Here is a 20,000-nt window from a genome sequence, read left to right as displayed (position 1 = left end):
GAATTGGCTGATGAGGCTCCACGCCCGAAAAAAATGGGCGAGGAAGTAGCTTAATGAGAGGAGGATGTGAGGCCGATGGCTCATCCGCCTGACATTCGCACTTCGCCTCCTTCAGGTTTTGCGTCTGGCGAGGGCTTCATTTCGGTGATTTTCTTTCATTTCGAGGGTAAAGAAGCTTAAGAAATGGCATTCGTCTTGAGCTACCCGGGGAGAAGTTGTTCGTGCACTAAAGCTGATTAACCAGGCCGTTCACCTTTGGGTCTGTTTTGTGCCCAGGTAAGAGAACGGAAAGTCTAAGCGAAGGGATGATTAATACGATAGTTTAAGATGTATTTTAAGAATGAATGGGAATAGATTGGATTAAGTTTCCATTGGTAGATGATTTTATAAATACCTAGATAAAGCTTAGTCTAAACAAAATGTAATGGAAACGTCAGTGTACGAGAAGTACGAAAAGCTCATAGGGCTAAGGTCTAGATGTCAGTTTTGAGCACTGGCCTTGCACCAGTTACTTTTTAATTCGTTTTATAGGTCAGTCTTGAAATGAGAAGGAAACTAAGGAAATATCCTTCTAGAACTCCTAAAACAGTATTATTAGCAATAGAAAAAATATGTGAAGGCAAGTTTACAGTTATATACTTTGCAAAGTTACACCTGCAGTAATTGAAGTTTTTGCTGCTTTTGTTTTCCACGATTTTGGCACTCCAATCTAAGGATAACAAATCTCCAATTATGTAGAATTTTCTCAGGGTTGGAGCATGTAGTCCAACCTGATTTTTGTTGACCAGTGAGGAATTTGGCCAAACTATATTTGACCAATCATTTGTGGGATAAGGTTTGTATGTGTTTGCTATAGTGTCATAAGGATACGTTCAATATGTGAAACTGAGCCTCGCCCAGGCTATGAGTGGAGCCTGGCCTTTGCCGACTAATGTTGACTCAATGAATGTGTGTCAGCTAGTTCTGACGCAACAGAGGTTAGTCCTTACCCACTGTGGTGCCCAGCCACAGCAGTAACCTCTGGGTGACATTTACAACTTCTTGTACCAGGGCGGGGCACAAACTGCTGACCCCTCGGATGGGAGGCTGACACATTACCACTGTACTAGCCTGGAGGCGCTATAGTGCCAGAAAGTGATTGTGGGACTTATCATCTCTAGTAGATTTGGCTCTAGGTTAAAAAATTTCCATATTACATATCATTATGGTATAGTGCCAGTTACACACTGCTGTATGGAACAGTATAAACTTTGCCCTAAATGGATAAAACTACAGAAAATAAGGTACTTTTTATCTATGATATTCCTTCACAAGTTGAGAATAAGAAAGTTATGCAACACATTATAATTTTGTATACATTTCCAAGAAAATCTAATAACACTCATAAAGAACTCTATTATTCTAATGTTAGATATTAGTATATATATATGTATATATATATAGATATAGATATAGATATAGATATAGATATATATACTAATAATAAATTTACATCCATACATATACATATAAACATATAAATACATACATATACATGCAAATATACACATACATATATATGCATACATATATCTACATATACATATATACATACATTCATACATACATATACATACATACATATACATACATATACATGAACCGTATTCATGTTGACAAATGTGGAAAGGTATGAATGAGAACAAATATCTTCACAATACAAGAGAGGTATTTAACCGGTTTCGATTATATCTTCGTCAGAAATACATGCATTTCTGACGAAGATATAATCGAAACCGGTTAAATACATCTCTAGTATTGTGAAGATATTCGTTCTCATTCATACCTTTCCACATACATATACATACATACATATTCATACATACATATTCATACATACATATACATACATACATATACATACATACATATACATACATATACATACATATACATACACATGCATACACATTCATACACATATACATATATAGATAGATAGATAGATAGTTAGATAGATAGATAGATAGAGTGTGATATAGATATATATGATATATGTTTATATATGTGTGTATGTAGTATCTATTTATATATTCATATATATAATTACATATATGTATGTTTGTTTATATATGTTTATTTATTTATTTATATATATATATATATATATATATATATATATATATATATATATATGTATGTATGTATGTATGTATGTATATATGTTAGAAGAGCAAATGTGATGTGTGTAGGTTGCACGTGAGTGGTAATTTGACTTATTTTTTCCTTTTAGTGGTTCTGAAAAGGAAGGAATTTGATGATGGATGTGTTTGAGTTTTCCAAGTGTTTGAAACTAGGCAATGTGTCCTTGTCGGTACGGCATAGAACTTTGCCTATGTAAGAATATTTCTTGGCTATTTAAGCTACAAACTGCACACAAAGTTTTCATGTGAAATATTACATATGTGGTTTTATGCCTGTGTGAAAGATCAGATTGTGTGATTCTACTAAAATTATTGTGGATGGCTATAGTCTTATACATTTTGTGCTTTTGAAGAACAAGTTAATATAATGTTGAAATATTTTTCTTTACATTTCATAGGATTTCATATCTTATCTATGTTGTAAATGCATCACTGATAAGTTATAGAAGGGAGAAGCATGTTGATATGGAAATGCATGACATACAGTGCAGATCATAAAGGAATTCAGTATTTCATTTTAGAATACAAGCCTGTCTCTGTCTCCAAGGAAAAGGACGAACTTTTATGTTTGACAGGAAATGATGATAATCAGATGAAATAGAAACTATTCTTCAAAACAGTGCTTGACCAAATAAGGTCAAAATGATGTCAGTCTCTAGAGATAACTGATATTTGATGTTTGATGCCATAGGTGTATACATGCTTTGGTTTACCCCCCCCCCCCCCCCAAAAAAAAAAAAAAAAAAAAGAAAAAAAAAAAGCATCAGGGCTACATATTTTTTTTTTTTTTTTTTTTTTTAGGTTATTGGAAATAACAAATGTAGTATTATTGGCACAAGAGGCTGATTTAGTTTGTGACTTTATTAATTGCCAACACAAATGAGCTAAATATATCCATATTTCAAGCTCTGGAAACCCAGTGATGTTTTCATGGTGTGTTCTACGTATTTTCAGGTATCATCTTTTTATTGGCATTTGAATTTTGACTGAATGTCTCTCTTTTTGTTAGTTCTGACCTTTGAAAAAATGAATTTGTTTTATTACACTCTCAATTTTAAATGCTGCTGATGTATATACTATGTGCCTTACTGTCTTTATAGTTGTAAGTTCATTATCTTTATATTTATATATATTAGATGTATATCTGTATATGTATTTTCTATTTTTTTATTTTTGACAGGCATGTGGTGATGCCAAATCAAAGCCTGCATTCCTCTCAGACAAAAGCTTAGAATCATGCATCAAACATATCGTCAGGAAGTTCCCCAACATCGACAGCAAATCGGTTAGTGCTTCACTGGTGTCTTGTAGTTGAATATGTTTTAAGGTTTATCTTATTTACTTATTAATTTATATGTGTAGTTAAGTGGCCAGTAAGGAAATAGATTTCTTGCCCTTTCTGTGTTGTTTTTGAAGAGCAGAGGGTGAGTTAAAAAAAATATATATGTACAAGTTTTTCAATCTGTACCTTTTATGTTACTGACATCTCTTTCCCCTCACAGCTGCAAGCCCTTACCAATGTACGGACGGATATCATGAAGTCCCTCTCCCTCTACTATTACACATTTGTCGACCTCCTTGACCTGAAGGACCATGTGTCAGAATTACTTACCATTATGGATGCCTTGGCCATGGCTGACTCCTTGGACATTGTAAGTGAAAGCAAAGTGTGCTTTTCTTAGCCTTCCTAGAAGGATTCAGGGAAACAATCCTTTTTCATTGCCTTTTTGTGGTAGGGCAAGTGAAACAAGATTTGCTTGTATTTACTTTGTATAGACAACATCATTTTTGTGTGTGTGTGCGTGTGTGCATACAGGTGTACTTGTGTAAGTGCTTGTGTGCATGCATGGGTGTGTGCGTTACATACTGTTCCATTTACACATACAGAAATATATGTTTAGGTTATAGTTATAAGTCAAGATTTTGATTTTTTTCCAGAACGTGAGCTATGACTTGACAAAAGGCTACCTTGATTTGGTAACAAATTATGTAACTCTGATGATTCTTCTGTCGAGAGTAGAGGATCGGAAGGCTGTTTTAGGACTCTTTAATGCAGCTCATGAAATGGTCAACAATCAAGGGTATGAGTTTATTCATTTCTCTGTCTTGGCATATTTCTGACGTGCTATAGATATTTCAAGAATTTGATTTGAATGAATGTCTTCTTCTCCCTTTTCATTCATTTGGAATCTGATTATCCTCACAGAGATCCAAGTTTTCCACGTTTGGGCCAAATGATTATGGATTACGAAACGCCACTGAGAAAGCTTAATGAAGAGTTTGTGCCTCATGGAAAGCTCCTTTCAGTGGCTCTCAGTTCACTCTGGGTGTTGTATCCTCGGAGAAACCTCCGAGCTGACCAGTGGAGGTAAGATGTGTGATATATCTGATCTTGCAATGTTTGTGTACCATGAGAGTGTATTGCTTAAAGCTTTATATCAAGGTTTTGAAATATTTTGATGTCTAATTGATGTTTTATCATACAGGGCAGCACAAATGTTAAGTTTGGTGAGCACACCAAGTCAGCTTTTGAACCCTGCTCAGACTGATGTCATGCCGTGTGAATATTTGTCATTAGACACTATGGAGCGCTGGATCATCCTTGGGTATATGTTGATCCCACAGACATTGCAAAAACAAGCAGCCCTTGAATGTTGGGCGCAAGCTTTACAGACTGGATGGGTTATTACACTATTCAGGTAATTTTTGTCCAGAAGGTCATGATTTGCTTAATTTCTTAAGACTATTTTTTTTTTTCTCTCTCTCTCTCTTAAATATTGATGATCGAACTTTGGCTCAGATCTCCTGTTACAGGGTTGAACTCTCATCTGCTGACTTTTATTTGACTAAATGACAAAAATGAGATATGAGCACAATTTAAAGCCCCACCTTGCATGTGACAGGTGCATTCAAATGTTCCATAAACAGAGTATTAATTTAGGCGGGATTTCATTATGATTATTTATTTCCAAGATAGATTTCTACCTGTAACAGTGTTGTCCGCAGTCTTATTTTGTCTTAGTGATTTCCTTTTTTGAATAGTTATGTTTTAAATAATTTCATATCTTTTTATGATAGTCATTGCATTAGTTTGAAGGAAAATTTCAGAAAATGGAAAAGATTTGCATTTTAGGCATTCAGACTGTATTATTTTGATATCATGTCAATATAGAAGTGATTTTATGTGAATTTAGTATTGATTAAGAATATTGATTTTAACAGATATTGAATAATTGGTATAGGGATAACTTAATCAAACTAACACATTTTCTGAATGATTGCAGAGATGAAGTGTTGCACCCACATTCATATATTCAGTCATACCTGGAGACTAAAAAAGAACTCAGTAAACGAACATCTGATGTAAAGGAGAGTTATTCTCACGCTGTGACACATGCGTAAGTGACTTTGTGTTAGCCTTTTTGTTTAAAGTTGGGTATGGATTCTTTTGTGCAGGTCTGGTGATGAATTCCTGCCAGTGCACTACCAAAATTGGAGTTGTGTTTATGGTTAGATAGTGTGTGATTGGCAGAGTGGTATTGTTCAAAGTTTTAGTATATTATTTTTATGTTTATAGCAGCTTTGTTGTTGCTGTATCTCTTCTCCTTTTGCAATTTTCTGTATTTCCTTCAAGTTTAAAATGGGATACAGTTGTTAAATAATAGAAATCAACATTCTTGTTTCTTTTTAAGATTTGTTCTTGTCTTTTCTGAGGGATGATTTTTCTCATGGTAAATTGGTTGGATAGAGAATAACTAAGCATCAATGCTGAGCTAAGATGGTGGTAGAAATATCAGTATAAATAAATAAATGAAATACAGTATCCAAACGTAGTCTATGTTCTGCATCAGATTATCAAACATCAGCCAAGGTTGCAGCAATATGGTTTTGTACTTCATATTTTTATCTTTCTCTTTATGGCTAACATATTACAAATAATCCCTCTCCACCACAGGCCACTCATGCACAGAGAACGCCGAAAGTACCTACGTACAGCATTGAAAGAGCTTGCCCTGATCCTCACGGATCAACCGGGACTGTTAGGCCCAAAGGCTCTCTTTGTCTTCATGGGCCTCAGCTTTGCGAGAGATGAAGTGAGTCGCAACTTTTAATTTGTTCTTCTCATCTTTGGTTTGTTTCTCTTCTTGAATAGTATCTTCACATCTCATTTATCTTATTTTTATGTCCAAAATTAATGCCCAAAACCTACTGGATTTACACCCCAGGATAGTTATATTCTTTTATTTAATGACATAAACTAAATTTCATAGCATAAAGTGCATTATCGGTAAATACAATCAGTGGACCCTGAGGGCTAGATAAAGTAAAGTATTAGCATATGAGAGGTGGACTTTTATATCATTGGAGGTTTAAGTGTCATAGAAGTGTATCTAGAGTAATTTGTTACACTCAGTTATCATTATTCAAAGTTAGAATATGTTTCAAGTGACTGTTTAGATGGAGAATGTTATATACTGTGCATATGGCCTCTGTTATTGCCTTTTATAACTTTCTTTTTATTGTTATTATTATTTTTTGAATTAAAAGATTTTTTAATCTACAACAGTATACTTTGAATGAATTTCATGCAAAACTATGAATGCAAGAAGAGTATAAACACATTTCACAGAACAAAACTATAGTGGACAGTTTATGTAACCACCATTAGATGGGTGAAGATGTGACCTGCTGTTTGGCTTTTGTAATGATCTAATTTTTTCATGTCATGATTATTTTGTGAATGCAGGTATTGTGGCTGTTGCGACACCATGAGAACCCACCCCTGCAGAAGGTCAAGGGCAAGACTGCTGATGACCTAGTAGACCGACAGCTTCCCGAACTGCTTTTCCACATGGAAGAGATTAGAGCTCTAATCAAGAAATACTCTCAGGTTAGAACAGTGTTGAATCATAGTGCATGCGAGATAAATAGCTGTTAGTGTGTTCATTTTTATACCTTATGTGAAATGAGGTAATTGATTTATTTATTGCAAAATACGTTATTTATTAGCCATGGGGATTTTATTAACAGGTGCTACAAAGATACTACATTCAGTACTTGTGTGGCTATGATGCAATTGCACTAAACCAGCTGATCCAGAGCTTGCAGAATCTTCCAGAAGATGAGTCAGTCATCCTCTCGTCAATGTGCAATGAAATTGGGAATCTTTCAGTCAAACAAGGTAAGCCATTTGATAGAATAAAGACAATCGAAGATGATTATGTTTTCGTGCTTCATGATTAGACTGCAGTCATTGCATACATAAATGTCTCTTCTCTGTCCTTGATTTAAACCCTAAGATAGAGGATTTTTTTCCCCATTATTATATTAAATTTCTTTTTTAGTAATTGGTGATTTTTAAAGTGTTTTTGAGTATTTGCTTTGGATGGTTTTGATAATGTCTACTATACTCTAGGATAGTATTCATTTTTCTTTTCTAAATTGAGACATTTCCCCCACAATTAACAATCTCCAGAGGAAGGTGCAACATTTGACTTCCGAGGCATCCGCCTGGACTGGTTCCGCCTTCAGGCCTACTCCACATCAAATCGCTCAGGATTGCATCTCAAAGATCACAGGGAACTGACAGCTCTCATCAACCAGATTGTTTTCCACACCAAGATGGTTGATTTCCTGGATGAAATGTTGATAGAAACATCCGATCTTTCCATTTTCTGGTAAGTTAAAAAATTTTTATATCTTTTTATCCATTTATTTTCATGTAATTACTACCTACCATAATTGTTGATAGATTTATAACAAGATGTAAGATTGTGTATGGTGTAAGATTCTCTTCTTTTTTCTTACAGCTTTTTCAGTAAACAGTTTGAGGATAATTTCCACATGTGCTTGGAGTTTCCAGCCCAGAATCGTTATATTGTCTGCTTTCCTCTAATATGTTCACATATGCAAGCCTGTACTCATGAGATCTGCCCTGAGGAGGTATTGGAAATACTATATTGCTTTGAGTCTTTTGAATAAAAGAAAAGAAATACAGTTGATTTTATGAGGATTTTTTCTGTAATGATTATCATTCTATTTATAATGGAAAATAATGATGATGGTTGTTATTATCATCATTATGATTATTATTGTTGGCATAATTATTTTCATTATTATTTTACTCATTTGTCTTTCATATGTATTGCCAAAGTAGAAAAGTAATATACTCTTGTATATTTTCAGCGTTATCACATACGAGAAAGGAGTCTGTCAGTAGTCAATATGTTCCTAGAGGAAATGGCAAAGGAAGCCAAGAATATTATAACAACCATCTGTGATGAACAGTGCATTCTCTCTGATAAGGTATGAAGATTTTGAGTTGTAGTAACAATATGCCTAATGTTCTCTGCTACACCTATTACAGTGCTGATTAGAGAAGAGATAAGAGTAGCAGATGTACATGTTAGGTTATTTTGGAAATTGAAGAAAGTATTGCTTGCAGTTCTTAAACAAAATTGGAATGAATTTGAGTTTGTCATAAAAGGGTTAGTGTAAAAGAGAGATTTTGGTAACATTTTTGAAACTTTGCTACATGTACCTTATACTTTTAGAATGTATTTTGGATCTGGAAAATCTTCATGGGAAGGAGGTAACATCTATTCAACTTATTCAACACCTACTACTTTTTAAAAGTCGTTTGAATGAATGAATTTATAAAAAAAAAAAACACTCTTTGAAGTGAGCAAGATGACCATGCATTAATAATTTCTTTCCATACCTGAGATTGATGCATGGAGTTGTATATGTAAGATTGATGATTGTATTGAAAAAGAATGTGATTAAGAGTTCTGCAATGGAAATTTTAGGTTTTTAGTACTTGATATACCTTTTCTGGATATGGTTCCTGAGTGAGACCTTAGAGAAATGAGAAAATGGTGTATGAGAATGAGTTTCTTGTCCGTTTGTTCACTTTCATTTTTATATTTCTTTTTCAGCTCCTGCCAAAGCACACCGTTCCTCTCCTTATTCATAAAAAGAAAGAGAAGAAGAAGAAAAAGGAGGACACAACAGAGGGGCGACCAGGCTTTGAGAGCTACAGAAAAACGAGAGAGGAATTGACAACGTAGGTTTTTTCCTTGTCATTACTTTTAGCTCCGCTTAATGTTTAAACTAGAATGTCTTATTTAAAGGAGGTGTGCAATATAAGTGATATAACGGTAGAAAGCTAAACGTAAGAATATTTTACTTCCACAGGATGGACAAGTTGCACATGGCCTTGACGGAGCTTTGTTTTGCAATTAACTACTGCAGTCAGATCCAGGTTTGGGAATACACTTTTGCTCCAAGAGAATATCTCTACCAGCACTTGGAACAAAGGTAATTTGTATAGAAATTTATGTATCAATTTTATGAAAAATGTTTTGCTTTTGCATGATGAGATTTTTTTTTTTTTTTACCTGATCATGTGTTAGGTTTGCCGATTTCTTTATTTTTCTTCTCCTTTCCGCCCAGGTTTGCACGAGCACTGGTGGGGATGGTCATGCACAACCCAGACACCAATGAGATCGCCAAACCATCAGAGCTTTTAGCAAGTGTCAAGACTTACATGAGTGTGTTGCAGACTGTTGAGAATTATGGTATGTTTAAATTTTTGTCTTTTCTTTTTTCTTTTTTTTTTTTTCTTTTGTAGAGGTTTTCCAGTTTTGACCATTTCTAAAAAATAAGAAATATATACATAGAATATGATACTGCATGATATTAAGATGATGTCAAGCAACTTCTCTTTGATTATCTAATAAACGTATTTTTGTCGTGCTATGAGCTTTCCTTTTTCTTCCTTTGATACATGTGCTTATATTAACCTCCCCCTTTGGCAGCTGATTTGATATTTTATATGTATAGGTTAAGCATTTTGTAACTTCTCTTCATCTTGTAAGCCATCTTCACTTAGACCTCAAACAGTTGCACAAGGTCTTGTTCAGCCAATATTTTCTTTCTGTATCACTTTTGCAATTATTTTTACAAGGATGATATTTTGATTTGCTGAAAATATGGTCTAATTGCATGGACAAGCTGTTAGCAGGAGTGGGTATTCATTTATCCCTTCCCAATTTTCTCTGATCTGTGGTTGCATGTACTAATTTTAGGTGCAAGTAGGGTATGAGATCCAGTTTATAAAGTACCTTTTGTCTTTTTCAGTCCACATAGACATCACAAGGGTGTTCAACAATGTCCTTCTGCAGCAGACACAGTTGCAGGATAGCCATGGTGAGAAGACCATCACAGCCCATTATAATACATGGTAAGAGTGCAATTCTTTCTTTATGCATAATTAGTGTACATAAATAGAAAATATTGTAGAAGATTGCATATATATATATATATATATATATATATATATATATATATATATATATATATATATATATATATATACATATATATATATATATACAGATACACACACACATATACATATGAACATATAAATATATAAACATATAAACATAATTATATATATATATATATATATATATATATATATATATATATCTTATATATATATATTATATATATATATATGTATTTATATGATATATATATATGTATATATATATATATATATATATATATATATATATATATATATATATATATATATTATATATATATATATATATATATATATTTATATATATATAATATATATATATATATATTTATATATATATATATATATATATATATATATATATATATATATTTATATATATACATATATACATATATATATACATATATATTTAAATATATATGTGTACATATAGAAATAAGGTAAATTTGAATCATTCATCGTTAACCTATTGTTAGGAAAAAGCTAGAAATCAATAGGAGGAGGATATTTGGTTTTACAGATACCAGGTTTGAGTCATTTTTTAGAATTAAGAACCAATAAAGGAACAGGACAGGACTTTGTACTCAATGAAAAGTATGAGGATACAGGACAACACTGACAAGTAGTTCGTTAATGAAAGTACAAGAGACATCACATTGACCTGACTGTCACATCACATGAATTCTAGGGTTTAGGATCAGCATTACGGCATGCATATCACGGGTGACTGTAATATTCAGCTATTTAATAATTTTGGGAAAGGATAAAGGCTGAGGAGGGAGAATGTGAAGACCAATAGATATTTCTGATCAATTCTGTGATCACATGTGTTGAAATACATCAGAATTGAATTTATGCTTTACCTTGTCTCCACTACAGGTATTCTGAGATACTCCTTCGAAGAGTTAGTGCAGGTCACATTGTGTTCTCAGAAAATCAGCGTGCCTTTGTGTCGTTAACAGCAGAAGGAGCTCAGCCCTTTGCAGCAGAAGAATTTTCTGATATCAATGAGCTTAGAGCTTTGGCAGAACTAATTGGACCCTATGGGATGAAAGCACTGAATGAAAATTTGATGTGGCACATTGCCAATCAGGTGCAAGAACTGAAGGTAATGAAGTGTATTATGTTGATTCATATACAGGATTTTTATTAGTTAGTCATAGTTCAGGTTGAAATTTATTTTATTTTAGTTGTGCTTACATTTCTGTTTTTGTTTTGCTTTTCCTTATCAGTATGGAAAATCCAGCTTTGTTTAGATTTTTTATGGTACACTTATGCTTGGATAACAAGTACATGTTTTTTTTTCTCTCTCTCTTTTCTGATGAACAGAAATTGGTGATCTTGAATAAAGAGGTTCTGCTCTCTATGAGAACCAACTTCGACAAACCAGATCAAATGAAGGAATTATTCAAGAAGTTGCAGCGTATGTATACAATTTTCTACAGTGACTTCTGTGTAGAATACCATGAATGATATTCATTTAATCATTACATCTTCTCTTTGATGTGTATGCTTCAACTTTCCCCACAGAGGTGGATAGTGTCCTATCGCGCATGCAGATCATCGGAGTGATTCTCTGCTTCCGACAGCTGGCTCAGGAAGCCTTGGCAGACATTCTTGACAACCGCATTCCCTTCCTCATGTCATCCATAGCTGACTTCAAGCATCATGTTCCAAATGGTGACACAATGGTGAGTAAGGAGTAATTCTTCAGGAATTTTGAATGGAAAAGTTAATGTAGGCAAAACAAAGGCATAGAGGCTTTCTTTCTATTGTGTGCTGTTTCAAGTTTACACATTATTTATACCGAATTTTAAGTTAGGGAACAAAAGCAAGAAGAAGAAAGAGAAAAAAGCATGGTTTTCCTAAGATTGACTTCAATATTTTCAACAAAATTTATGGTTTTCAAATGAAATGATTGTATGTTGACTTGATTTAGAAGTATGAATATTTCTTTTAAATCAGACAATTTATATATGAGCGTAATTTTCAAAAGATTTCTATCTTTTTTACCAAATCATGCAAAAGTATGCTTAAACTGACATTCAAACAAGGTGTCGAGAAATGAAGTAAAGGAATTCCTGTTTTAGAACATTCTTATTCTACTGAATAATACTATATTGAAATATATCAAATATTTCAATATAGTATTATTCAGTAGTATTATTTTTCTTATTTTATGTGCCTTTTATTATTATATTTTTTTTACAGATTTCTTCACAATCCCCTAGATATGATTACATTTTACAATTTCTCTTAAGAGAACAAAACACCTTTAAGAAGTAAATCCATTTAAAAATTCCTTCATCTCTATTTTTCAAAATGAATAGCTTGACCTCTTCCCTTTAGACAGCATAAATGAATAACATGGTTATATGCATTAACTTCTTCAATGACAAAGAGGCATTATCTCCTTCATAACTAGGTTTAGAACAGAGGGAAACTTTCTTTTTCAATATTTTTGTTTTCACAACCAAAGTTGGTTCGTGTTTGTTGCAATCCTTAAAAATCTGTATGTCCACATCAGGAACCACAGCTAATACTGTGGAGTGTTTTGATGTGAAGAGCAAATAGCTTGTAGTTTCTCTTCGTATTTTTGAGGAGTAATTATATCAGATTTTGACATTCATCTTGCTTAGATGGAATTTCAGAGGGAAATGGAGGAATGCTGTCTAAAGGGAAAGCTTATTCAAGGAAAAAGACTAACTTGAGAAACTTGTTTTGGTGTTGTTTCATTTTTTTCTGTTAATGAGTCATCAGATTCATGTTATTTTCACTGTTTATTTCAGCCTGCCTTTTACTATTTAATGAATCAATGATGATATTTATTTTACAAATACTTTTGTTTCTTTGTACATAACACATTATCCTCAGCACAGAAATTACCCAAAGCAATCTTCTTAACACAGCTGACACACTGAAGATTATTAAGGTGTAATTTCTCTGCGAGGTCTCCCTTGTTCTCCGGTACTGATGCCTTGTTCTGAAGGTGGTGTTCAGGTTGTCACTTTGCTTCAGCTATAACAGTTTCCAGAACCAAGAGCGCAAACCTTCAGTATCTCTGCTTTCTAATAACACACGCTTTATTGAGTGACAATGCAGATGAGCATTACAGGTGTCAGTCAGAATTACTTTTCACTATTTTTTTTATTAGTGATCTGGATTTGGACTGTTGAGGGCACTAGTTGTTAGGTAATCAGTTTTAAATTTTTTCATTAATTTTTTCTCCAGTTGGATACCTTAGAAAAAGATAAAGGAACCTCCCAGAATTTGCTTAAAAGTAGGCAAAGAAGAATTTTTATAATTAAAAAAGGAAGAAAAACTAACATGAAATTGTTGTGGAACATCTGATCCCAGAATCAAAAAAATTATTCTTGTATCAGAATAAAAGATTATTTGACTGATTATGCAAATGTTTGAATAGTCATGGTAATGAAAGTAATATACAATATAAAAGAATTTATTTCACTTTTGTTTACTATTTTTAACATTGAATCATGAAAAAGAAACACTTAAATAGGCCCTCCGTCCAGACAAAATTTTGTGCAATAATAAAGGAATATTACCACTGTTAGATGTATTGGAATGTTTATAGCTAAGTGAAGATGAATACTTTTTTTTTTTTTTTTTTTTTTTACTATTATATATAATTTTTTACTATATTTTTTTTCTTATTTATTTATTTTATTTATTTATTTATTTTTTTTTTTTATTTATTTATTTTTTTTTTGAGAGAGTTCTTATTGGAGTGTTCCATTTTACAACAAATCCAAAGAAGGAAAATGAACTATTGGAAAAAGGAAAAGATACACGAATGCAGGTCTAGGCTATGTTTTTCACGCAAGTCAATAAGAGTTTGGAGTGCAGGATACTAATACTCCCTTCCTTCACATGTGATGCGCGGGTTGTTCATGAGCAGATTGAGAACATAAAGCTGCAGGTTAGCCAAGAGTGAGTTCTTTTAGCATGCTTGGGCGATGGTGATGGTTAATGGTGACGGTAAACTCGTTGATTTTGATGGTGAATACTACTACTCTCCCCCCTCCACCCCTGCTAAACATAATATTAATGGCTGTGGTAAGGTAACTGGCTACGCAGTTGAGAACGAGCAGAATATGACAAAAGGCCAGGTACTGTGCATGTAACCTTGAAAAGAGTCATTGTTGATTTAGTCTCTCACTGTAGTGTGGTTTCTCACACAGACACACACAGACACACAGGCACGCACAAAGCTATACCAACACGCACACCCACAATCCCAGCCCCCAGCCAAAATGTGTGTGTGTGTGTTTGTGCGTGTGTGTGTGTGTGTATACAACACACACGCAGACGCACATGCACACGCACATCCACACATACACACACACACACACACACACACACACACACACACACACACACACACACACACACACACACACACACACACACACACACACACACACACACACACACACACATATATTTATATATATTTACATATATATATATTTGATACAGTATATATGAAAATATGTTCCTTACATTTTGTCTAAGATAGTTCAGTTTTTGAGAGCAGTGACATATTCAAGTATTAAAAGTGACTCATGAATGTGGTAAAGATTGTTAAATATCCCATTAAACATATCAGATAAAAGAAACTAGAAGCAGAGACTTTCATCTGGAATGGGATGTAGTTGTCTCTCTTGATGATTTTGGTTTCTGAATATAAAAAGGCCTCGAGCAAGGACTAAAGCCTGTTGTGTTCTGCCGCTTTTCTCCGAACTGCATCTAAGTATGTGTAGACTACTAATGATTTTTCTGGTTGTTGGGTGGAACTGACCATAGCACTAACCCTCAGTGCAAGGGTAGCATTTGGTTGCAAGGGATGGTAAAACGTGTAGAATTTGTGTTCATGAAACTGTTGGTATGCAGCTTTTGAGTTTTACCGTCCCTTCTTTAATTCTCATTTTGGGTTTGTATTTCCTTTAATTACATGATTATGCTTTGGGATGTAGGAGTACTGGGAGGAAAAGGACTGGTACTTCTAAGCCTTTGGTATTTCATGGTTAAAGATTCTAGGATACTGATATTTTTTCCCTTTAATTTTTGATTTGAGTACCATTGCTCTCTTTCATGGTATTCTAACTCATTAACCGTGATACAGGATTACCCTTGTAAACATTTAAGTAACCTGCATTTATGATCTTTCTTTTTTTTTTTTAAAGATTAAAGGGTGAGGCAAATTTTATGGTTTGTGAAACGCTGTATATTTAGGAGTAATGATTGCTATTCCCTAGATATTGTTGTTGATTCGTTTTAATTTTCACCATTTTCAGTTGTGTGTGCGTGTGTGTGTGTGTGTTTGTGTGTGTGTGGGGTGTGTGTGTGTGTGTGTGGGGTGTGTGTGTGTGTGTGTGTGTGTGTGTGTGTGTGTGTGTGTGTGTGTGTGTGTGTGTGTGTGTGTGTGTGTGTGTGTGTGTGTGTGTGTTGTGTTCGTGTGCGTGTGCGTGTGTGTGTGTGGTCTGTGTGTGCGTGTATATGTGTGTGTGTGTGTGTGTGTGTGTGTGTGTGTGTGTGTGTGTGTGTGTGTGTGTAAAAGTCTTGTAAATGGTGGTGTAGACAATCAAGAAAAGAGATTTTGTGAGCAGAAGGACAAATAGACCTACATCGAGAGGCGCATGTGTCTTTCTTCACCTCATCCCCTTGAATATTTCAGCTTGTGAACGAGATGTCTTCAGCCGCTGGCCATCCGTGTGAGGTTGACCCAGCCCTTGTCAATGTCTTGCGATCTCATAAGAATGGTAAATATGAAAGAAGAGGGTGTAATAAGCAGAAAGATTTTTTTTTTTCTTTACAGATTTATGATTTTCTGTCTGTATGAGAATATCAGAAGTACTTCTGTTTTACGTCTCTAATGCTTTAGTCTTTTTGCCATGCTTTTCTGAATTTTCTATCTCCTTATTGCATGAGAGGAAAACATTAAAAAAAAATAGTCTTATATCCAAGGCAGAAGCAGAACAATTCTTTTTATTGTGCTGATTCCTTGTAATGAAATCATGAATGACCTCTTACCTGTCTTGTTCCCCTGCAGAGGTACCTGATGAGGAATTCATCATTACGTGCTTGTTGATGGTATTTGTTGCCGTTTCCATTCCGAAACTTGCAAGGATGGACAACACAGTAAGTAGGAGAAAGAGATCTGGTCTTATTTTACCCGGTCTTTGTAAGGAGAGGCTACATTTAAAAAAATTAATATCCATGTGGGATTGCCACCTTTCATGACAACTGAGGTTTGTTATTTTTTCAATGATATCAACAATGTTGACGGCAAAATTCATTATATTAATGATGATCTCAGTCATGATAATACAAAAAAATGATTATATTGAAGGTATCACATTGTAATTCGGGGAAAGAAAGAATGTGTTTTAGGATGTTTACAGCCCTGGTAGATCCCAGCAAATTCACAGCCTTTCAGTGATTAAAAGGATGTTTCTAATATGGGATTGAGTGTTAGGCTAAGGGAAATGTGAAATATATTCTGTACATAGTCTACTGTTTGCATTTTGCATTTTAGGGTATTTAGGATGGCCAAGTTATAAGATATGGTGTTGAAGAATATAATTTAATTTTGAGAAGTTGTGTTTCAAATGTCATGATATCTAAGTTATACAACACCTTTAGATTCTCATGTGTTCTGTTGTTACTCCAGGTATACAAACCAGCATATGGGGCCCATGCCAACAACTCCCATTGTCTGGCTCAGGCAGTAAATACACTTTTTGCTGCTCTCTTCACCTATTGTGGGCGAGCGCAAGACATTGAGGAGAGGTTGAAGGAGTTTTTGGCTGTAAGTCCTGTGTAATGTAAATTTGTATAGCTGGTAATCTGCTTCTTGGTTTCTGTGCTGTTGTTCACCTCTAGATTAAATGAAGTTGAATGTAATTGAAAGGGGATTTCTTAAGGAATCCTATAGGCTTATAATCTAAATTTTAGAATTTATTGATTGAAATAACTTATATATGCTTTTATTAGAACTATGAACTACCAGTAAATGGCAGTATCTTATAACTAGGTCTGATATTACCCTTACAGCTGGCTTCCTCCAGCCTCCTGCGCCTAGGGCGAGAGAATGACAAGGATGTTATAAAGAACAGGGATGCAACGTACATCTTATTGCATCAGGTAAGTTTATCTTACTTCCTTACAATCTTTCTCACATTATGCAGATAATCTATAAAGTTTTTTGTTTCTCTCATGTTTCACTTAGTGCATACAGATACAGCATTGTAAACAGATGGAAATTATTTTTATATGGTAAATAATGTGCTGTCTGTAAATCTTTTTTATCTCTTTCTTTGCGCATTATTACTAACTCGTGTACCATTTTTAAAATTATTATTATTATTATTACGATCTTTGATATTCAGAATATGTAACTCCACAAATTTGCTTTCCAGATTGTAGTGCAGTCACCCTTCCTAACCATGGACCTTCTGGAAGCATGCTTCCCTTACGCCCTCATCCGCAATGCCTACCACACAGTACACAAGGCAGAGCAGTAGATGATGGTCAGAAACCATTTTTAAAGAATTACCTGAATGTTCATTCCCTTTCTTGTATCCTCTCCTTCTCCCTCTGTCACTCTTTCCCATTCTCACTCTTTCCACCCTTTCTTATCCCTTTCCTTCTCTCCTTCATTCCTCTGACATGACCTGAGTTTTATTTAGTCGATATATATAGTCAAAGGTAAATATTACTTTTAGTATTGCCAATATTTAGTTGTTTTCATGTTGTGGCACAAGAGTCCATATTCCAAGACAGATTATATTGCCTTGCACAAATTTATTTGGTAATCCATCATATGATTCACAAATTCATAGTTGATTATGTTGGCTTAATTTGTATGATCATTGTTTATGTTTTTATGATTTTGGTAAATCTCATTTGGAGTGTGGTAAAAGGATAGTGTTGGAAGTCATGACTGATGCCATTATTTTCGTTTTGCAAAGGAAATTTGATTATTTATTTTTTTCCCAGGTTTGAGATGAATCTAAAGACTGAGTGACAGTGTGATGGATGTCACATGTTATTATATAATTTTTCTTGTAGTGTCAGAATACAAGCAAAATAAAGTGTTATAAAAAGTTAAAACAGTATGAAGTCCCAGTCATTTGATAGTGTGCTGTCCTTTCAATTCAGATGAGGTAATTAACTTTCATCGTACTGACTTGCCTTTCATTTTAGCCATTTTTTTTGTATTTGAAGCTACTAAAGTTTACTTGATGCTGAAAAATGACATTTTAAATATGTTTGAAACTGTAGTGATATTATGCAGAACATAATCCTCTGGTTCCTCTGTGATTTTGGAAAATAGTCTGTGTTATAAACAATTAAAAAGTTCTCTAAGTTATTATTGATACTGATACCGACACTAAAGTTAAGCCCCTGCACAGCCTTAGACATTGTCAGTACTGAGAGAGATATTACTCTACTCTGAATTGTTGCTGGAAAAGGTAATGTGTAAGCAGGTTGTCAAGTGTGTAGATAATTGATTTTAATAACCTGTCTTTGGATATATTTATAACAAAGCATTATATATACATGCAGATTTTTAAATGTTTCTCCTGTGTTCATGTCATGATAAAGGTAAAAGATGTCATAGTAACTTTCCCAAATATGGATAATATGATGGTCACAAGCAAGGAAAATACCAGTGATTTTTGCAGTGTCATTTGTTTTTAAAATATATATTTAAATTGCGGTTGGAGACACTCAAGATTTTTATCATTCTTGAAATTAAGTCAGATGGCATGAAATGCACAAAAGCCACAGGGAGTGAAATTTTATAGTACAAATATGCTTTTTTTCAATAGATTGTGGATTCCTAATTCAAGAGTTGTTTTATCAGCATGTGACAAATGTGGTGACAAAGGTGTAAGGAAAGTCTAGGTTTTTCTTGAGTTGATATTCATTATGTTTATTAGTTTAAATTTCCATTTCAACCATAAGTTTTTTTTCCTTCTAGCCATGAATCTTAATGAGAGAACTGTCATTGTAATGTGTGGTAGTGTGCCCTTGATAAAGTATTACGTCTGATGATCATAGTAAATAGATCTTGTGTTCATTTGTGTTCACTTCCAGATAATGAAAGGCTAGGCTCAATCTGCTTGTTATTTCACAGTAGACAATATGATCTATGGCAGTTACTGTCAACAAGTGTTAATCATTAGCATCACTAATGCTATGAGGCTTATTTTATATATTTTTTACAGGAACATTTATCTTAACATTACAATGCTGACAATAGATGTTTGTAGACTTCATGAATTTGTATTCATATTATGAATCGCCTTGCTGTAGATGCCCGTGCCCTTTAAACCACAACACTTCTTGCAAACAAAGTAAAATGTACCAATTTACACAATCTTGAATTTCACTATCTAGCTTAAGTGTATATGTATGTATATAAGTATAGAAAGTATGCACTACTAGTT

At 33.9% G+C, this 20,000-nt stretch overlaps 1 protein-coding gene across 2 annotated transcripts in view; it reads left to right on the top strand.

Moving 5' to 3' along the window:
* Hem (Nck associated protein 1 Hem) overlaps positions 1–20,000 on the top strand; it is a 21,383-nt gene that overhangs the window by 348 nt on the left and 1,035 nt on the right. Inside the window, exons 2-26 of one of the 2 annotated variants that reach the window (XM_027364677.2) lie at positions 3,364–3,468; positions 3,686–3,835; positions 4,122–4,264; positions 4,390–4,551; positions 4,670–4,882; positions 5,468–5,581; positions 6,139–6,277; positions 6,931–7,074; positions 7,215–7,365; positions 7,660–7,861; positions 7,994–8,126; positions 8,370–8,489; positions 9,122–9,249; positions 9,381–9,503; positions 9,639–9,763; positions 10,326–10,428; positions 11,401–11,629; positions 11,851–11,944; positions 12,052–12,212; positions 14,441–14,461; positions 16,220–16,304; positions 16,595–16,683; positions 17,216–17,353; positions 17,599–17,688; positions 17,964–20,000. The exon at positions 17,964–20,000 is cut by the window's right edge and continues 1,035 nt beyond it. In XM_027364677.2, the coding sequence (XP_027220478.1) occupies positions 3,364–3,468; positions 3,686–3,835; positions 4,122–4,264; positions 4,390–4,551; positions 4,670–4,882; positions 5,468–5,581; positions 6,139–6,277; positions 6,931–7,074; positions 7,215–7,365; positions 7,660–7,861; positions 7,994–8,126; positions 8,370–8,489; positions 9,122–9,249; positions 9,381–9,503; positions 9,639–9,763; positions 10,326–10,428; positions 11,401–11,629; positions 11,851–11,944; positions 12,052–12,212; positions 14,441–14,461; positions 16,220–16,304; positions 16,595–16,683; positions 17,216–17,353; positions 17,599–17,688; positions 17,964–18,068 (3,267 nt within the window). In that variant the 3' untranslated portion in view covers positions 18,069–20,000. The remainder of the gene's footprint in view (positions 1–3,363; positions 3,469–3,685; positions 3,836–4,121; positions 4,265–4,389; positions 4,552–4,669; positions 4,883–5,467; positions 5,582–6,138; positions 6,278–6,930; positions 7,075–7,214; positions 7,366–7,659; positions 7,862–7,993; positions 8,127–8,369; positions 8,490–9,121; positions 9,250–9,380; positions 9,504–9,638; positions 9,764–10,325; positions 10,429–11,400; positions 11,630–11,850; positions 11,945–12,051; positions 12,213–14,440; positions 14,462–16,219; positions 16,305–16,594; positions 16,684–17,215; positions 17,354–17,598; positions 17,689–17,963) is intronic. The other variant, XM_027364678.2, reaches the window with a different exon arrangement.

Source organism: Penaeus vannamei, chromosome 17 (assembly GCF_042767895.1).
Source record: "Penaeus vannamei isolate JL-2024 chromosome 17, ASM4276789v1, whole genome shotgun sequence".
Lineage (NCBI taxonomy): Eukaryota > Metazoa > Arthropoda > Malacostraca > Decapoda > Penaeidae > Penaeus > Penaeus vannamei.
This window is presented reverse-complemented; position numbering and strand designations above follow the sequence as displayed.